Genomic DNA, 19,402 nt, shown 5'->3' on the forward strand with positions numbered 1-19,402 from the left:
GATCCTGGATCTTGTTTGCTTCACCAAGATGAGCTCCCCGGACAGGATCTCAAAGCTTTGGGTCTTTGTGTCCAGCCCAGAGACATCCGGCACAGTCAGTCATAAACAGTCAACCTTCCCACCGCAGGGAGTCTACCCAGGACACTGTTTCCTCCCCAGGGAGGCCGACTCCTCCCAGGACCCTGCCACAGACTTCATGCTCCACTCAAAGAATGGGCAGCTGCCCCTTAGGACACATGGCCTAGGCAAGGACTTCCTGGGTGCTGCTGATCTGAACATGAGTGGCCACGGAGGCTCTTTCCAGAGAGGCAGGGAGATAGAGACAGACAGGCAAAAGAGACCAAGGTGAGTCCCCACGGTTTATTATGGAAGCCTATAAAAGAGCCACTTTGAGTATTTCCAAAATCACAAAATGCACAACATTCATTTTTAATATGTAACGTGGAATATTATATACAGACTAAAACCACATGACAGCAAAACACACGGCACCAGTTTCATATCAAAACAAAACACACGAGTGCTTTTTCAATATTAAAACAACTGTGATAAAAACATATTAATATTTTGACCATGTTTACAATAGAGAAAAATTCATATTTTACTAAATAACAAATATTTAACAGCAAAAACTTTATACTAAATATCTATTTTGAATTATAACAAAAATAGTACTTATAATAGTTTATAAAGACAGACACAAAATTATAACATTTATGAAAAAAAAAGTTTTGTGTATAAAATAATATTATAGTGTTCCGGGCAGGGTCAGGTTGGTGCCCAGAACATAAACATCAGCGCCCAACATCGAAAGTGCTTCATTCTGCAAGCCCATGGCAGGAATTTTGTGGGGTTTTGTCTTTTTTTAATATCAAGTTACGATAGTTAGGAATGGTAAGTGAGAAAGGGTCACTCATCTACTGCCACTGCTGTGGAACACACACACACACACAACACAGGGACACAGAGACCTCAACACAGATCTACAGAGGGGACGGAGGCGTGGCCCCAGCGGGGTCCTGCAGGCCGGTCAAGAGCTTTCCTCACTGCTCTCCATGTTGCCTTTAGACCCCGTGGGGCAAATGACCCTTCCTTCCTCCTTCACAGGGATCCCTTCCACTTTTCCTTCTCCATTCCCTTCCCCAGGCCACTCCGCAGAAGACCACTGAAGGGTTCCAGAACCTTCCAGCCCCTCCCCTCACCACGGCCACCCTTGCCGTGCTCCCAGCTACTCAGTCAGCATCGATGGTTCAGGGTAAACGGGAGCAGCTTAGAGACCTGAACCTCCCGGACCCTCAGCTCTTTGTAAGAGTAACAGATCCTGCTGGACTCCAGAGCTACTTCGCATGCTTTGATGAGTCTTTACACATTTTGGCCTTTACGTATTTTGTCTTTCAGAACTGGGAGGGGGAATTAGGAGATTTTTGCAGCTTAAAAAAAATTAAATGCTTTTGCCAATAATACCTGTTCCACACTCGCTGTTTTAGTAGTGAAAAGTAGAGAACAAATGTATGTGGGAGTGGGGGATTACAGGACACTCGGGGCTGTCTGTAAAGCCTGAAAGTCGCCCTGCAGAGAGTTGCAAGCGGGTCTGTTGGGGGTTCACCCCTGGACACCACGGTGGAGGAACTGAGCTGGGGACAGGCATTTGCTGTGGTCTCCTGTTCTGGGTTTTCTTGAAAACAGGATTCATTGCTATTACAATGTCAAAAAACAACAGAGAAACACAAAAAGCAAAGAAAAATCTGAAAACAGACAAAATTGCTTAGAGACTCACCAAAGGCCCCAAACCATTGCCAGGACGTGTCCCAAACTGCCAACTCTCAAAATGTCAGGGGCGGGAGCTATTTTGCTTTGAACAGTCATGTCCGCCACCAAATCACTCCTGACACACCTCACCTCACGTACCCTCCTCCTCCTCAGCTCAGGGCAGCCTCCCCGCAGCCTCCAGACCACACAGGCCCGAGTCAGTGCTGAGGAAGGGCCACCCCTACCTCGCCTGGGCTTTGCTTTCGCCTCCTCCCCACACCCAGAGCTGGGCTCAAGCAGACAGTGGCACAGAGGTGGAAGGGACGGCAAGGACACCTTGCCAAGGGCTAAGGGCAAACAGCAAAGTCAGGAAAGGAAGACAGAGGCTCTGGAGCCCATCAGAAGAGAACCCGTATCCTTCTCCATACTCACTAGTGGAGCAGGGGGCATTGGGGTGAAGAGTGGCCAAACTGGAAATTGTGGCAGCCTCTCAGGGCTTTTAATAGGGCAGGGAGGAAAAAATGAGCCACCTTCCCATCTCCAGCAGGGGAAACAGGCACAGACACAGGATGGCAGTCGCGCAGTGAGGCTCTGAGATTAAATCAAATAGCCTGTCTGGAGCCCCCCAGGGGTGGGGAGTGCTGTTCAACCCTCAGCCAAGAAGATAAGGGGCTCGGTTTGACCAGCAACCCTTTCCTCTTTGTTCCCAGATGCCCTGCAGAGGGACAGCTGAGACAGAAGCTAAGGGGATGCAGGTGTTTGTTCCAGACCTCGATAGGGCCGAGACTAGCGAGGCGCAGGTTCCCATGAGCCCAGGGCCTTGCTTGGGTAATTAGAGCAGGGAAAGGCCTGGCTCAGTGGATTCCCATCTTGGAGAAAGGTAGGGATGTCAGTGCACCTGCCCAGGGCCACCAGGGAGTATGCTGGGGAACAGGCCTGAGGCTTCTGTGCCCCAAGATCAGAGGAGAGTACACGTAGCAGCAATAGGTAATTTCAAATGTCCAAACTGGCAGGGCTGGACAGGGGTGCTCTCCGGGCCCTGGCGCCCCCTGCACAGCCAGGTTGACTAGTGATGGGTGACCTAAGGACACTGCTCTTCAGCAGCCACAGCGCCAGGGGCACTGTCTGAGCAGTGGCAGGAGGGGCCGGGGAGCTGAAGAAAGAGCCAAGGTTGGGGGGCCTCTTCCCTCGCTGCCCCAGCACCACCACCTGGCTGCCAGCTAGAAGACAAGGGAGGGAAGGCCCAGGTCAGAAGGTCGCAAGCACACACTGAGGCACAGCCCGCTAACGCGTAACACTGGAGCGGCATGCAAAGCCTGGCCAGGCCATTCCCAAGAGCTAAGCTGCTGGGAAGCGGGGAGACACTGGAGAGAGCAGGGGCCAGGAGAGCCCCATCCCCAGAAAAGACGGGGCCTTTTTGGTGTTGAGTAGGGTTTTCCAAGAAGGGGACCAGAGCAGGGCGAGTATGGGGGCCGCTGGCCCTCCCTGGTGACCCCCTCCCACACACAGGTTTCTACCTCCACTGCCCCCACTCCACGTGGGCTGACTGAGGCTGGCCGTGGGCCTGAGAACCACTACTACACAGTGGCGCTCAGCATGGCCTCGGTCTCTGGCAGAATCTTGTTCTGGTTGGAGTCCAAGCCAAAGAACTTAACACTGAGGCCATCCACGGGGTGCAGGACGGGGACCAAGGTGATGCGGGGGAAGGTCCGGGTGGCCAGCTCAAAGCGGCTGGTGCTGGCCAGCTCCACCGCCAGCACTTTCAGGAAGAGCTTGGCCAGGTGCTTGCCCAGGCAGGTCCGGACGCCACCGCCGAATGGGAGGTAATGGAAGCGGCCATCCTTGTCTTCGCTCCGTGCCTGACTGAAGCGATCAGGGTCGAACACGTTCACGTCTTTGAACACAGGTGCCGTGTCATGGGTATCCCGGATGCTGTACATGACACTCCAGCCTTTGGGAATCTGGAAACCCTGGAGCAAGATGGGGGCCGGAGAGCAGAGTGGTATGAGCACTGCTCACCTTTTTGTCTCCTCCCACAGAGAGCCCCTGGGGTTCCCCAGACCCAGTCACCTCCCCACTCATCATGCTAGTCGGGGCTCCTACTGGTGCATGTCACATGTGCCACCCAGACTGGCCTTATCTCACTCTGCATCTGGACTGCGCCTCTCCCAGAGGACTGAAAGTCCCTTAAGTCAACCACCGTCTCCCTACCAGTGAGAGGTGCCCCACAGGATCTTTCCCACAGGTCATCCCCAAGCCCAGGCAGCACCCAGGGTCCCCTCAGCTCCATGCCCCTGGGGCCCAGGCTCACATCCAGCTCGAAGGTCTGCAGCACAGTCCGGTAGCCGCCAGAAATGGGTGTGAAAAGGCGCATGACCTCCTTGATAACGCAGTCCAGGTAGCGCAGCCCGCTCAGCGTGTCCAGGCGCAGGGTGCCTTCACAGGGGCAGCCGCCACTGTGCAGGATGCCCTGGGTCCGCAGTTCCTCCCGCAGCTTCTCCAGCACAGCTGGGTGCTTCAGCAGCTGCATGATGAGTGAGGTGCTGGCGCTGGCCGTGGTGGCATAGGCCGCGAATATCAGTTCCAGTGTCCCATCCTGCAGCAGCACAGAGAGGGGTGGCACCGTTGACAATCTGGGCCCAGTAAAATGTGTCAGCCCTGTTCTGCCAGCGTCCCCCAGGTCACCTGCGAAGCCCTGCCTGCTTCTTGCTGCCACTGCTGCTTCCCTGTGCCTGAAGGGCTGCAGTTTCCCTTGCTAGTCCCAGCTAGTCCCTTGCTCACTGCGGGGGCAGAAGTACGAGCCTGCTGGCTCCCTAGTGTAGGGCTCCCTCTTACTCACTGTCAGGTGCGGGCCGGCTGCAGCAGGCCTGGTCAGTGCAGCAGGCCTGGTCAGAAAAAGGACAATCCCAGGAGCCAGGCAGTGTGCGTGTGCATGTGTATGTGTGGCAGATAAGAGGATATGACCACCGGCTTTCCAACCCCCAAGAGAAGGATGCTTGTGAGGTGGTCAGGGGGACAGACAGAGGCTGGAGGCAGCCTGGAGCCACAGCCATGAGGGAAGGGAGGAGAGTGCAGTGAGATGGCTGAAGGGAAGTGGTCCCAGAGCCTCGATGAGGTTCTTGGGGACGACACTGGACCATGGGTGTCCACAGAAAGGATCCAGCAAGTCACTGCAGCCCATGCACTGCAGTGTACAGGTGTGGACACTGCGCCCAGAAGTGGATGGAGAGGACAGGGCCCCTTGCTTGCCATGGCATCAAAACTCTTGCTCTTGTGAAAGGAGAAAGTGATGCTAACCTCTTCCTGGTTTTCCAGGAGAAAAGTTAGAGCTCGGAAAGTGGAAAAGGAAAGATCCAGAGACTATGGGGAGGGGAGTCTGCAGTGTCTGTGGGTGCCCAGCAAGTGAGTGAAGTGGAGCATCCCCGAGGTAGAGCAGGGGAAGCCATGCCTGGGGACTAAGGTGGGCAGCCGAGATGACCACAGCCCGGCTAGGCTTAGGAGGGGGGACATAAGAGAGCTCCAAGTGCAACCTCGCGGCAGTGGGTGGGGCTGGAGCCCAAGTTAGGTCCAGTGTCCCCTGGGGGGGTCTGGCCTCTAGCAAGTGGCTTCCCCACTGGGCCTGCACTTCCCCAGGTAGTGAATCTGGAGGGTGTAGACAGTTCAAGGCAGGAAGGAGTCAACAAGCCTTTGACATTGAGCCTGTTCAGAGGTGTGAAGGCAATTTCTAGTGTCTTCTCAAAAGTGACAGATGTGTCAGCAGGACCAGATGCACGGTGCCCAGCTCTATCAGGACCCGTTTATCCCATTCATCCCATGAGTGTGGTAGAGTAGGGCACTCAGCAGGGGCAAGGACACAACTCTGATGTGTCCACCACCCTCCAGCCCAGGTGCAGCAATGGCCAGCACCACTCAGCAGCATATGCAGAGCCCGAGGGGGAAGAGTGGAAATGGCCAGGCACTTTCCCACCCAAGGGAAGCCCGAGGACAGACTGTCAGTGCACACGCTGCTGCTGGAGAAGCCCCACACCTTTAGCTCCTGCATGGTCATCTCCTTCCCATGCTCCTTGCTGCTCTCAATGAGGATGTCCAGTGCATCTGAGTAGTCCTTGCCCTGTGTGCACTGCAACTTCTCTCTGATGGCCTTTTCCAGCCCCTTCTGCAGGATCTGCCGAGCCTGAATGCCCTGTGGAGAGAGGGATCAGTGACCATAGGAAAGGCAGGGCTCCTGTCTGAGCTCATGGCTGCCAGGGAAGGCTCAGCCCACCTTCCTGCTGATACCTCTCCCTTCTGTCTATGTGCCCGTGTGCCAAGGTCCCTGTGGTCAGCACTCCCTCCCCTTCCAGGCCCTCACTGCTCACCCGCCGGTAGCCACTGAAGGGCAGGTCGACAGGCAGAGAGAAAACATTGTCCACAAATTGCTGGTAGACCTCAAAGAGGTGCCCAAGTTCCTCTTCAGGAATACTGAAGCCCAGCAGCACCCGGATGGCCATGCGAAAGGTGAGTTTCTGCGCCTCTTGGTACACATTGATGGCCTCGGGCTGGCTGCTCCAGGCTCGGAGTGTGTCCTGGATGACCAGCTGGATCTTGGGCAGGTAGCTCTCCAGGGCCTCATGGCTGAAGATCTTCGAGAAGATCTGGAGGGCAGGGGAGCAGGCCGAGTTTGGCTCCTAAGCTGATGCAGACCCCTCTCTGCCCAGGTGAGATACAGAGCCCTCAACTCCCTGGGGACACTCCCATGCTCACTCCCTCCACTGAGCTCCCAAGCTCCTCCAGGCACAGCACGCTTTTAGAGTCCCCTACTCTGAATCCCCATTCTACTGTGCATCTGGAGGGAAGGCAGGAAAGACCCACATTAGATAGAAAAGAGCTCATAAGCATTTTTATTCAAAGCTGAGACCTTCCACATAACTCATGGGTAACATGGGTAACATGAACTGTCATCTACTTTTCCAACCCCAGAAAAATGTGCATAACCCCAAACAATGGCAAAGCCTTGGGGACTGCACAGTCCAGCTGCCAACAAGTCTGGGAGGCTGTGGCGAACCCAGCCTTGGCAGGGCACAATAGGAGCTGAATGGGGCAGGAGCATGGAAGCTGCCCTTCCCATTACAGTGGCCCATTACCCAACTCCCAGGCCCTGGGCCAGAAGTTCGCAGGAGGAGTGGGGTACAAGTAGATGCTAGCACAGGGGAGGGTGGGAAACAGTGAGGGGCTATCCTTCTCCAACGGTAAGAGTGTGAAAGTAACCTCACGCTAAAAGGCAAGCAAGCAGGATGTCCCGAGAACCAAACTGTTCTCACTCCCTGAGAAACAACCATTGGGCATAGATACTGCATTTCCTAACAGCTGTACCCTTAAACTGTCTTTGGTGTGGCCAGGTCTGGAGGCCATGGAGTGGGGGCAACAGCTTTCCACCCTAAAAGATCACAAAAACCAACAGAAGCCCTTTTAAATTCCCTGCATCTTCCAGGACCATTTCAAGTAGCCAAGGAGTCCCTGTGTCCACCTCCCCTGCCTTGTGCCCTCCCGATTGGCTGGGCAGCCCCTCTCCGCTGCCCCTGCCCTCAGTGCACAGGAGAGGGAGGATGTTAGTTTATTTACTGACAGCCTACGGGTCTCCCTTATAACCAACTCCATCTCTCCAGTGTCCAGAGCAGAAGGGAGCGCCCTCCACAGCTGGGGCCAAGGGAAAGGTCATCTGGAAAGGTGACGAGGGGCAGGTCATGCAGAGGAAAGAGCCCCCACCCGCCACATGCAAACCACACACACGCGCCTGCCCCCCAAACACAACCACTGCACAAACTGTAAATGTGAGAATTTCCCCTGCAGTCAGCTTGAGGAGGAAAAGGTAACATTTTCCTGGCCTTGGCCCTGCATGGCTAATGGGAGGGCTGGTTTGCAGAAATAACAGTGCTGGCCCTTCAGTGGCCCAGCCGGTGCGCACAATAGCACTTTCATTCCGAAATTCCCGGTGGGCAGAGGGAGGGGGAGGGGGCCGGAGAGCAGCAGAGAGACCCACACTGTTCAGGGCCACTCCTGCTACAAAGGGACAACTGAAAGGTGGAGGATGATAGGAGGTCACTTAGGTCACCTCAGGTCTAGATGGATTACTCGCACCTTGCCCAGCAACAGGGGTTTTTAGTGACTTTCGGTGGGGGTGAGGGGTAAAGGCAGAGTCCTGCGCCTCAGCTTTTCACTCTGGCGTCCTTAGGATTCCAGACTTAGCCCTTGGTCAAGGGGTCTCGTGGAGTGGAGGCAGGCCCAGATTGCTCAGAATTGGCAGCAAGGCCCTTGTAAAACAGCGTAGAGGCCACAGGATGGACAGAAAGTGGCACATAGGAGTGGGACAGACACTCAGTGACTAACACAGTGGGGCAGAAGGATGACTCTGCTGTGACCAGGCCTCTGGAGGGAGGCTGTCGGGGGGACAGGAGGCCACGCTGGCTCAGAGCTGATCAGCCCAGCATATACTGGGAGCACCTTCATGGTAGAGGACAGCCAGGTCCCCAGCACACGTGAGACCTGGCCCCAGAAGTATGGAAGGGGACAGCACAATGTCATACTAGGATTAACCAGTGTAAAAGCTAGCTGGGTCTTGGGTGAGGAAAGTTAGATTACTTGCCCATAAACCTACATTTTAACCAGGTTAAACTTATTTTACATGACCGTGGCCAACTCACCACCCCTGAGACTCAGTTTCCTTATCTGTAAAATGGTGCTTTTGAGCTAAGGGACCTCTTAGACTCCTGCAACTCACAGGGCACTTAAACCCCTATACCACCTTGTTCTTGGTAGGAGCTAATCCCTTTCGAGCAGACAAGTCCAGCAATACTCAAGCCACCTGGAGAAGAACCCACAAGGCCCCACTCTCAAGCCCCCACCTTGGCCCCCAAGAGCCTCCAGGATACCCACAGGAGTGGCCAAACAGGACCACTGACAAGCCCTGCCTGCCCCCTAGCTTATATTCCTTGCGCCCTCTAGCGATAGTTGGCCGAATCACTCCTCACTCCCAAGAGGGCTGGGACAACCCTGGAAGAGAGAAGATCCCAGGGGACCTGGGACTGTGCAAAGGACTTCGAGTCAGGGATCCACAGCTGGCCATCGAGGAGAAGGGGTCTTGAGCTATACCAGGAGTCTGCTGCCACCCTATGCCAACAAGGACTGAAAAGAGAAAGCCAGGATCAGGGCTCTCTTCTGAACCCAGCTCTGGCTTGCCAAGTGACAGCAGCTGGCTATCCCTGGCTCAATTTCTCCACCAGTCTCAGGAGAGCTCTGTAAGATCCTTTTCTACTGTCTGTCCTCGAATTCTCCTCAAAGTCCCTCAAGGAGGGCAAATACCCAAATGCGAAACCAAGGGAAGGTGAGGGGGCAGACAGTCCAGCCCTGGGCAGACTTTGCCCAAAGGTCACCAAGTCCATGCCCCTGCCTCTGGTCCAGCTGTTTCACAAGCATGCAGGCCTCCCAGGCACTGGGAAGACTCCAAGGCTTCATCCCTGGGTCTGTGCCCAACAATATGGGCACTTCCCAAACCGGGGCAGCCCAGAAACCACCGCCCACCACAAAGGACAGGCGGAGGCGGAGATGCTGGCCAGGGCAGAGGGAGGCCTGGGCTGTGTCAGGGAGGGCTGGGTCTGAGGCCACAGCCTGCAAAGGTCAAGACTCGGGCACACTGAGAAGACACGGGAGCAGCTCAGTGTGAGGAGAGGAAGGGTTCCGGCCCCCAGAGCTGACGGCCTAACCGCAGTCTTCACAGGAGCCAGGGCTGCTTGATTGCCCTCTGGGGCTTCCCTGGGAATTCCCAAAAGTGAGCCAAGAATGCCAGACAAAGGTCAATGGGAACCAGCCCAGGGCCAGGCAAAGACCTTCAGAAGGAGCCACAGGTATGGACTTCTCACCACAGTCGCTGGGGAGTTGGGGGCGGAGAGGGTCTTCGGACTGTGAATTACCATGCCAGGGACCTGCAGGAGCTGCAGGGGAGGACAAGAGCTGAGGGAGGAGAGGGAGAGGGAGGATAACCCCTCCGTCCCACCTGATTCCCCAACTGCAGAGCAAGTTCAAGAGTGCATGTCCCTGGTTCCTTCTCTCTCTCTCCCTAACAGAAGCTGATTCTACCACGAGGGTCTCAGGTACCACCCATGGCTGCCAAAGCCCAAATTCCCGATGACTGTCTCAGCCAGGCCCCCTCACCCACCCCCCACTTCAGTGCCAGTGCCCCTGGGAGGCTGACTGCTCTGTCAACCCATGTGATCAGATCACCCCTTCCCCACCTACCGTCAGCTCTGGATGGGTGGCCGCTGGAGTGGGCAGAGCCAGAGAGAGAGCCCACTGCCCAGCTGGCCAGTGACTCAGACTGGGAGGAATGGAAGTGGCTGCCCAGGAGGGGTGGGGACCTGAGCAGGTCACCCAGCCAAGCCACCGGGCCTCAGGCTTCAGAGTGGAAAGAATAACAGGGGCAGGCAGCCGCTGGGGCAGCCGTCCGCACAGGGTGACGCCAAGGTATGTACTTTAAACTAAGTAAGGAGGGGGACAAAAGGACGTCATCTTCCAGGATAGCTGCATCCACTGGGACTCAGCTTCACTCTGAGCCAATCTCCGAGAGCCTCAGGTAGGGAAAGGCCAGACCAGACAGCCCCCTGCCCAACCTGCAGACCCCTTCCCTGCGCTTAGGGGAACATGGTGCCTGTCCCACAGTTGATTCCAGCTCAGATCACACACACACACACACACACACACACACACACACACACACACACACAGCACTTGCAAATACCTGAGCTCCTAACTGGAAAAGATTTGCCTGGTTGCTTTTACCCTCTTCCAGCCACAAGGAAGTGCCCCCTTCCCCAAAGAGAAAGGGCCTTTCCAAAGCCACTGGGCAGGCACAGCTGGCCACACCCAGCAGTACCCCTGAAGCCCCTGCCTCTCACCACTCTAAACCCCAAGGAGCTGCCCTCTACCAGCCCTGGTGGGCTCTGAAGTTATCTAAGTCCTCAAAGGGATCCTCTTCCATGGCCCAATTGATTCTAAGGGTGAGGCCAGCCCTTCTGGCTGATTTGGATTGTTCTCAGCATTTCTCAGACCCCTAGAGCCTCTTCCTTCAAGCTTGGGAAACCCAGAATGGACACAGCAGCTGGCACAGGGTGCTCAGGGCCAGTGCAGACCCCAGCCAAATCTCCCTACTCCGTACCAAGGCCACATGTGTCTTCCAAGGTTGGGAACGTAAACAACACATCAGTTAGCACCACGTTGTATCCCTCCCTACCAGGAAGAAAGACACAAAGAGGAAGAAGGTGGCCCCCATACCCAGTCTGCCCACCCTCCCACTACCTGGCACAAGGGCATGAAGAGGGATGTGCCCACTCCCAGACACGCTGGCGGCTGACTGAGCTTCCTCCCCCACTGACCTTCAGAGAGATCCGCTCCTGCTTCTCATCCTCTCATCCTCTCTGCAGCCGGTGCTAATGCTACAGTAACTTTTGGGTGAAGGATTTCAGCTTGCGGAACAAAGGCTCTGTGCCTGTGCCAGGATCTGCAGCACAGAGCTCTCCGTAGCTGGACTGCTTGGCTGTGTACCACCGTCCTCTCTAAATCAGGCTGAAGTTTCTGCCCTATGCTGAGCCTGGACATGGTTATGGGGCCAGAGACTGTGCCTTGGTGCCCAGAGCTGGATGGGGGGATGTGGGCTGGCCTCCCCCAGGATCTGTCAGAGCCACCTCCTGGCCTTTCCAACCCAACATAAATCTCAGATTTCACTGGGTTTCTAAAGTGAGTACACCAACCCTGAGCCTGACCTCCCCTCTACGCCAGGTGCTGGGCCCAAAGGCCAGGTCAGAGAGACTGGGGTAGTGGCTTCTTAATTCCTGTGCCTCCAAAACCTGGTCCCCCACTTCAGCTTCAGAGACAGAGGGCCTTGTAAGCAGGGGCATACATAGAAAGGACAAGAACACTATTATATCTCCCCATTTCAGGGACTCCAAGGCTGAATGTGTTCCTGAGGTGTTCCCAGGTTCCAAGAGGATATCTCAGGGCCCCTGTGGGGCTGTACCGAAACTGCTAGTCTCCTGGTGCCCAGGTTCAGCCCTATCTGCAAAGAAAATGAGAAAACGCCTAATCCTGCTTTGTGGGACTGGGCATCAGAGGCTTCCAGAACTACCCCCAACTCCTTCTCCATTTCTCTGACAACCCCTTCTCCCACATGCCCAGCCAGACTCCATGGGCCTTTCTAGTGCAATACCCCAGCCTCTCCACGCATTCATCAGAGAGGCACCATGGCCTGCTTCCCAGCCCAGGTGGGAGGGACTCTGAGGCCCTGGCTTCCATAGGTGATGCTGTTACACTGGGTGAGACTTTCTGGACCTTTTCCCTGGCAGCCTCACTCCTGCTGGCCCTGGACCACCAGGGTAGCTGGGGCTAACACCTGGAGGTGCAGGGATGGCAGTGAGGGGCTCCCTCCACACACATCTGGTCAGACCTCCCAGAGAAGGGGTGGGCCATCAGCCCCAATGGAAACAGTGACTCTTCTAGCTCCCTGCCAGCCTGGGCCCCCGCACACCTGGGCCCCGCTTCCTCATATGCACATCCTAGCTTGGCCAGGCCCTAGCTCAGCAGCCCCCTCTCCAGGCACGAACCTGGTTGCAGCCTGGACTGGTTAAGGCAGTATGAATGGTACCCAGCAGCCACTACCCTGGCCACAGGGAGTCCTACAGGCTGTGGGTCCAGAAGACTCGCCAATTTCTCCAAGACAACAGAGATACTCAGAACAAGATCCTTAAATATTCTCTTCATATTCCCCCCCCACAAGCTCTACTTCTTGAGGGCAAAATGGGGTTTTCTGCTTCTCTGAATTTCAACCAAGATTTTCTACAGTTCAGCAAACAGGATCATGGATTTTATCAATCAGGGAGACTTGAGGGAAAAGAGTCTTTTGTTTGACAACTATACATATGGCTCATACCCATCCCATGCAGCAAACATAAAACTAGCACACACAAAGTGGGCCCACACGTGGGGTTTGCAAGCCTCTGTCAAGGTGAACTGGCTTCTGGAGATTCTCCATCCCAAGGAGCCAGAGCACCAGGAACTCAGACCTTCCTGGGATCCCTCACCACGGTCCTAGACTCTGGCCTCACCCTCCTCCCCACCCTTCTCTCTCCCTGCTCTATGTATTCCTCTGGCATTGTTCATCTGGAGTACCGCGCTTCCCTGACCTCTCACCTCCAAGTGCACAATGCAGGTAAAAACCCAGGCCTTTCCAGACAGGTCCTCTCCACCTGGCACCTGACCGCCTGAGGCCAATGGAGGCAGAGGGCAGGATAGTTAGGCAATAGTCTCTCACCCTAAAACCTGCTGCAGCCCCAGGGCCTCACGCTCCAAGCTGCCTTCTTCCCAGCACCCAAGTGCACAGGATGGTGTGCGACTCTACTTCTGCTGGCCAGCCTTTACCTCTTAGCTTGGTCCAAGTCTTACTCAGGCTAAGTCTCAGTTTCCCCTTTTGCGCTAAAGCCTCTGTAAGAAGGAAATGAGGAAACAGTCATATCATTTGGCATTTGGCACTAAGTTCCTGCTTCCCAGTTCTTTCTTCACTCTTTTGAATGGATCTTTGGTGGGGTCCCAGAGACTAGTAGAGACTAGCTAGAGAATCACCATCCATCTATGAAAATATCTTATTACTGAACTTACAGGTCCTCCTAGCCACTCCCCAGAACACCTTTTTTCCAGCTCCGAGCAAGGCCATGGGAGAGAGGCCTTCGGGAGCCCCTTCCCAGCTCCTGAAACACGCACTGGCTCTATGGGGGACGCGCACACCAGACGCTTCCTTTGATTTCTTCTTTTGTCTGCTACCTGAAATTACCCTTCATAGGCATCACCTACTATGAGATGCTGGCCGAGTACAGCACAGTTCCCTAGTTCACCAACAGCACCTCGCGCAGACTTCCGAAGCAGAGGCTGCTCCGGCCCCTCCCCTCCCCCGCGCTGCACCGCCCTCCGGGTGCCCAGAGGCCGCTGCTTCCTTTCCTATAGGTTCCAACCTGGGTGAGTCCTCTGAGCCAATGGAAAAACGGAGTGGGGAAGCCGCGCAGCCTCCCTTCTGCGGCTCGAAGCCCGCAGGTCGGCACCCCGCCCACCAGCAGGCTCAGCTTTCGGGTTACTGCAGTTCAAACAGCACGTGCCGCCTGCGCTCCGCCGCGGCCGCCTCACGCCGGGAGGGGGCGGGGAAGCCTGCTGCGCTCGCCGGCTCGCCTCCTCCGCGCCTCTTCCAGTCGCTCGGGAAATCCACAGGATAAACACCCACTTTCTCTTCCTCTTCAAGGGGCGAACTGCATTTTGATCCTCCGCCCGCGCCAGGCTGCTCTCCCGCTCCTCGTCTTTGCCCCACTGTCCACTTGGTGCGTGCGCGTCCCTCTCCAAGGCAAGGCAGCCAACCCTGGCCGCACGGTGCCCCCAACTTCCCCGGCACGTGCCTGCATTGCCCTCAAAGCAACCTGTGGCCGAAAGGCCAACTTAGCTTCTAGAATGATTAGTCCACGGCATTCCCCCAGAGAAATGTGGCAAAGGGGGGAGCCTGGGCCAACTGTCCCGCCCCAGCTCTTCTCTTCCAGTTCTGTGGAGCGCTGGGAGGATCAGAATCGGACACCCCAGCCCTCATACTGTCAAGCTTTGCCCAAACCACTCCCAAACAGGTCCCATCGGGCCTGGGAGCGCTACTGCACAGATGGCCAGCAAAAGGGGAAGAGAAGGCGCCTGGGGCGGCCTTGGATCCGGACTGGCAGCGGTCTAAGCAAAGAAACAGGGATCCTTGCGGATCTTGACCTTGAGAGGGGTGCAGAAGGAAAGGTCAGCGCTCTTACCTTGCGCTTGTTGCGGTGGATGTCGCCAATGGAGTTGGCCACCGTGTTGGGACCCAGCAGCATGCGAGTGCTGCGCGGCCACTCGGTGCTCACGAGGTGGTGTTCGCCCATGAGAATCTTGCGCACATTCTCCGCGCCGGTCACCCGGATCAGCGGCCGCCCGAGCAAGTGTGTCTTGAATACGTTGCCATACTTCTCCCTCCTGGAGGACTGGAAGCCGGAACCCTGCGGGGGCCACACGGGAGACCTCTCTCAGGGCTCCTGGAGGGGGGGTCCGCCAGGCGGGAGCGGCCGCCCCACCCGGCACCCACGTCCCCACCCCCACCGCCCGCCCTGCACAGACACACGTGCAGGTTTTATTTTTCATAGTGTGCACGAGACTGAGAAGCAGGGCCTGGAGGATAATAAATGTGCGAGGAGGCTGGAGGCCGGGGGCACTCCCGGGAGACTTTTTAGTAATGACTTGCGGGAGGGAAAGGTACCCTGGACCGCGGGATCTGAAGTGGAGGCCTCCGCCCCTCCCAGCCTCCCACCCCCACCGCGCGCACTCCGGAGTCTTTCGGAATAAATATTTCCAGGCTCCTGGCCACGGGCTGGCGAGACCCCGCGGGGTGGCCGCAGGCCAAAGATTATTTATAGCGGTGCGCGGTCTGTGCCCGGAGGCAGTCACTAGAATTGGGGGTTGGAGTTTCCTCCGTCTCCCGTGTGGCCCGCGCGGAGACCTGGCGGCGCTCGGAGGGCTCTGCAGGGTGGGGTCAGGGGCCGAGAACTGAGATTTTCCTAAAACTTTTTGCCCTGGAAATAACTGAGACGGACTTTCGTCGCCGCCCTGGAGTTTGGAACCCGAGCAAGGCGGCGGAAGGCGCTTCCTGCCGGGCGGGGCGGGACCGGGCGGGGCAACCCGCGCAGGTAACCGGATCCCCGGCGGCGGCGGCGGCGGCGGCGGCGGCGGCTCGCGCCCAGGATCGCGGGGCCCCGCCTGGGACTGCAGCTCGGAGGAGCTGGCGGAGCGCACCTCGGAGGGGTGGCAGCGGGGACGTCTGGCTCACCTTTGACGTCGGCACTCGCCACCCCAGCCCAAGTTAACCCTTCTGCAGGTGAGAAAGGCAGGGCGCCACCTGTCCGCCTCCCCTGTTGACCGCCAGGAGACAGATGGACGAGTGGACCTCAGAAACACCCGCTAGGTCATGCAGCCCACAGGGGGACAACGCGGCTCCCCTTTTCCTGGGTCTGGCCCCCTCCTCATTTTCCTTTCTTCCACGGAAAACTGTTCTCCATCTAGATGTGCACACACCCCAGCCCGGCGAAAAGTGACTCTGCAGAACCCGGATTCCTAATCACTTTTCCACATGAGCCTCCGGCCCCGGCGCGCGACAGGGAACGAGCCGGGAGCTCCGGAGCCTGGGGCGGGGGGGTGCGGGGAAGGCAGCCCACTTCCAGGCTGGAGCGTCGGGAAAGCTCCCTCCGCAGCGACGCCGCTGCAGACGGTGTCTACCCCTTTAAGAAAAACCCCGTCGGAGGTGGGGTGCGACAGAGGGGGGTGAGGAGCGGCTTCCTTCCCAGTCTGCTAAAAGGTGTCCTGAGCTCCGTCTGACTCTCTCGTCTCTCCTCTCCTTCTTTTCCTCTGTTTTTCTTTTCTTTAGACACAAAAGTTAGGTTGTGAATTTTCCGAGGTTGCCGCCGTCTCGCCCCCAACCCCCGCCTCTGATCTACCTAACTATAATTAAAGTGCGTTTTTTGTGGCATTAATAAAGAGTTATTTGTCCGCCGTTTCCACGGTCTTCACAAAGAAGACTTTCATAGGGGCGGCCGCTCGGGCCGCGAGTCCAATTTATACAAAAATGTTGTATTTTTAGCCCTCGGCTCTGTTTAGATGGCGCTCGATGGAAACGGAGAGCCCTTGGAGGTCCCCCGTAAAATCTGATAAATGACTCCGAAAAAAATAACGCTGGGATTCAGAGGGTTCCCATTAACTCTTTCAGCACCCTCTACACGCAACCCCCAAATGCACCCCCATCCCCGCAAGATCTAGGGTGCAAGGGTGGAGAGATTCGGTGCTCTCCCCAGCTTCTGTGCAGCCTGCATGTAGACCCCTAGAGGCCATTGTGAGGGGTCATAAGGACATGGGGGGGGGGGGGCAAAGAAAGGTCAGGAAACGGGATGGGGGGGGGCAGGGTAACAGACCACGGGTGAATTCTACAGATAAGCTCTATCAAGGTGGAAGCCCTTGACTATGTGAGTTATTTTATTTTCTAAGATCACGATCAAAAACCTAGACCATCACCTAAATTAACCCTTTGTGTCAAAGAGAGCTTCCGGAGGATATCTTTCTGAGGGATAGCCCAACTGGTTGAAGTGAACCCCACCTCACTAGATGAACACCCTCAAAAAGACCGACTCCGCTACAGGGAAAACCCACAGCGCAGAGAAACCTCGCGTCCCCCTCCTCAACCCACTCGCTGTCACTTGGCCCTGGGCACGGCGGGGCGGGTGTGTGCGCGCTCGCGAGGACTGCACGCGTCTGTTAATTTCAAGCCAAGCTTTCACACCTTTAAACCCGCAGGTCCCCACGCTCACCTTCCCTGCGCGAGGCTGCCTGCTTCAGGATACGCAGGCTTCCCCTAACACCCATTAACACCCAGTAGACAAACGCGTACACTCATACGCCCAAACCCAAACACACCTCGCACGGTTACTCCAGAGGTGCAACCCCCACCCCAGGAAAAAAAAACACTGCTGTGTATCAAATTGCAAAAGCTACTGTCTAGTATTTGACGAGGTTAACTCCAGGTTAATCTCCCCATTACTTACCTGGGTCTGGTACTTGACGCGCCCCACCCCCATGATCACCGGCAGAGTGGATTTTTCGGGGTCTAACAACACATACACTCCCTCTAGATCTCCCACACATCTCTCCAAGTTCCTTTCTCCTGCTAAATTGTCCCCACACGATAAGTAAACAGACATTTCCTCCCCCTCCCCAAGCCGACAGCCCTCAGTCTCAGGCCTCTCATTTTCCTTGGGTTACCTTCTTCCTCTCCCACCACAAAACACACATACACTGGGAAGAACCGGGGACCAGGACTGTTGCACCCGGCACAGCTGGCTACACGTCAGAGCTACAGCCCTGGTCTTGAAGGGGCAACTCAAGCTGCCACTGATACCCCTGCTCCTCTCCAGACTCAGGTTTGGGACCCTGCCTCGCCGTCAAAGCCCGGGGCGCAGAGGCGAACCGGGACCTGGAGCGCCAAGAACAGGCAAAGACAACTCAGAACCCAACGCCCCCCGGGTCTCGCGCTGCGCGAGGACCCCCTAGGGCTTTTGGCGCACCCCTGCTGGGTGTGCTGCGACCCAGGCACGTCTGTGTGGGCGCGCTATCCGGTCCAGGAAGCCCGTTTACCGTCCTTCTCAACTGGCGCACCGGGCGCCAGCGCTCTCCGCGCCACGCTGCAGGCGGGCAGGAGAAAGCCCGGCCGCGCAGGCAGAGCGAGGGAAGGGGCGGGGCGGGGACCAGTGCCTGCAGCTCCCGGCGTCCCCTGGCCGGCCCTCGGCCGGGTCTGCCGGGCGCTCGAAGCTAGCGGATCCGGGAGAGCGGCTGGGGAGGGCGCCCTTACCTGGAGCAGCCAGTGGCCGGTCTCTCCGATGAGCGGGAAGCCCATAGAGCCTTTCGGGATGGGCAGCTTGCAGCTCTTGTCCCGGGTGGCAGCCCAGCGCAGCTGCCACAGCTGCTGCGACACGGCCAGCAGCAGCGTCACGGACACCAGGCACGCGGCGAGGGTGGCCAGCGCCGACACCAGCTCCAAGCCCTCAAAGAGCATGTTGGCGGCCGCTCGGGGGATTGGCTGTGCGGGCCGCGGCGGGGGAGGGGAGGGCCGGACGGAGCGGCGGGGGAGGGGAGGCTGCGGCCGGCCGGGTCCGGGCACCTCGGGCCGAGCGGAAAGAGGAAGGGGCGAGGGCAGGGGAGAGGCTGCGGGGAAGCGTGGGGAGTGGGCTCGCCTAAAAGAAGAGAGGAGACACAGGCGACTCGGGTGTAACTTTGTTTGTTTGTTTGTTTGTTCTTTTATAGCGGGCCCAGGGGCTGCTCAAGGGCAGTGAGATGAAGCCGCCGAGTCAAGCTGTTGGATTTGCTCTCCCCGAAACCATCACACATGGAAAACTTTGGAAAACTTTGTCCGGCAGGAGCTTCTCTCTCGTAAGCCCTTTCCCCTGTACGGGAAAGAAAAAAAAAAAAGGAGAAGAAGAAGAAAAAGAAGGGGAACAGAGAGCTAGCGGAGAGAAAATGCGATAGGTTTGTCAAAAGTATTCCCCAAAAATTCCTAGGTGGAAAAAAATCTGAATCCCCAAATTGCAACGAACCCAAAAACTTTTGGAGTCGAGGGAAAAGGTTCCCCAACTGAAGAGAGCAGCGAGGCCTGAGCCCAGCGTGTCTGGGCTGTCCCGGGCTGCGCGCCCAAGCCCGGGAACCGCTGCGGCACCGGAGCGGGGGCGGCGGACGAGGCGGTGAGGTGGGCACGGCTGCCCGAGCGCGGTGCGGAGCCGGCTGGCCGCGGCCGGGATGAGGCGCAGCGAGCCGCAGAGCCCCGGGCGGGCGCTGGGGCGCTGAGGCGGCGGCGGCGGCGGTGGCTGCGGCGGCGGACGGGAGGGGTAAGGCGGGGTGGGGTTGGGGGAGGAGGTGGAAAACCCGAGCCGGGCTATTGTATCAATTAAGCAAAGGCAGTCCGTCCCGGGACGCAGGCTCAGCTCTGGAGTTGCTGCTGGGGGAAGAAAGGGAAAAAGAAAAGGCAAAAGGATGAAAGAGGGGAGAA

At 57.1% G+C, this 19,402-nt stretch overlaps 1 protein-coding gene across 2 annotated transcripts; it reads right to left on the reverse strand.

Annotated features, from left to right (window-relative positions):
• Positions 1–345: 345 nt before the first annotated feature.
• LOC100720238 (cytochrome P450 26B1) lies at positions 346–18,439 on the reverse strand. Of its 2 annotated transcripts, none has more exons than XM_023564784.2 (6): positions 18,212–18,439; positions 14,598–14,822; positions 6,108–6,383; positions 5,777–5,932; positions 4,061–4,345; positions 346–3,719 (listed from the first exon to the last, which is right to left on the reverse strand). In XM_023564784.2, the coding sequence occupies exons 1-6, from the start codon at positions 18,413–18,415 to the stop codon at positions 3,327–3,329; spliced, it is 1,539 nt and encodes a 512-aa protein (XP_023420552.1). In that variant the 5' UTR covers positions 18,416–18,439; the 3' UTR covers positions 346–3,326. The 2 variants fall into 2 exon arrangements, with proteins under 2 accessions (XP_023420552.1, XP_063086428.1); XM_063230358.1 differs by lacking the exon at positions 18,212–18,439 and adding an exon at positions 17,409–17,871.
• Between the last annotated feature and the right edge of the window lie 963 nt (positions 18,440–19,402).

The sequence above is a fragment of the Cavia porcellus genome, unplaced genomic scaffold (genome assembly GCF_034190915.1).
Source record: "Cavia porcellus strain 051 isolate PalLab524CR breed Dunkin Hartley unplaced genomic scaffold, mCavPor4.1 scaffold_18, whole genome shotgun sequence".
NCBI lineage: Eukaryota > Metazoa > Chordata > Mammalia > Rodentia > Caviidae > Cavia > Cavia porcellus.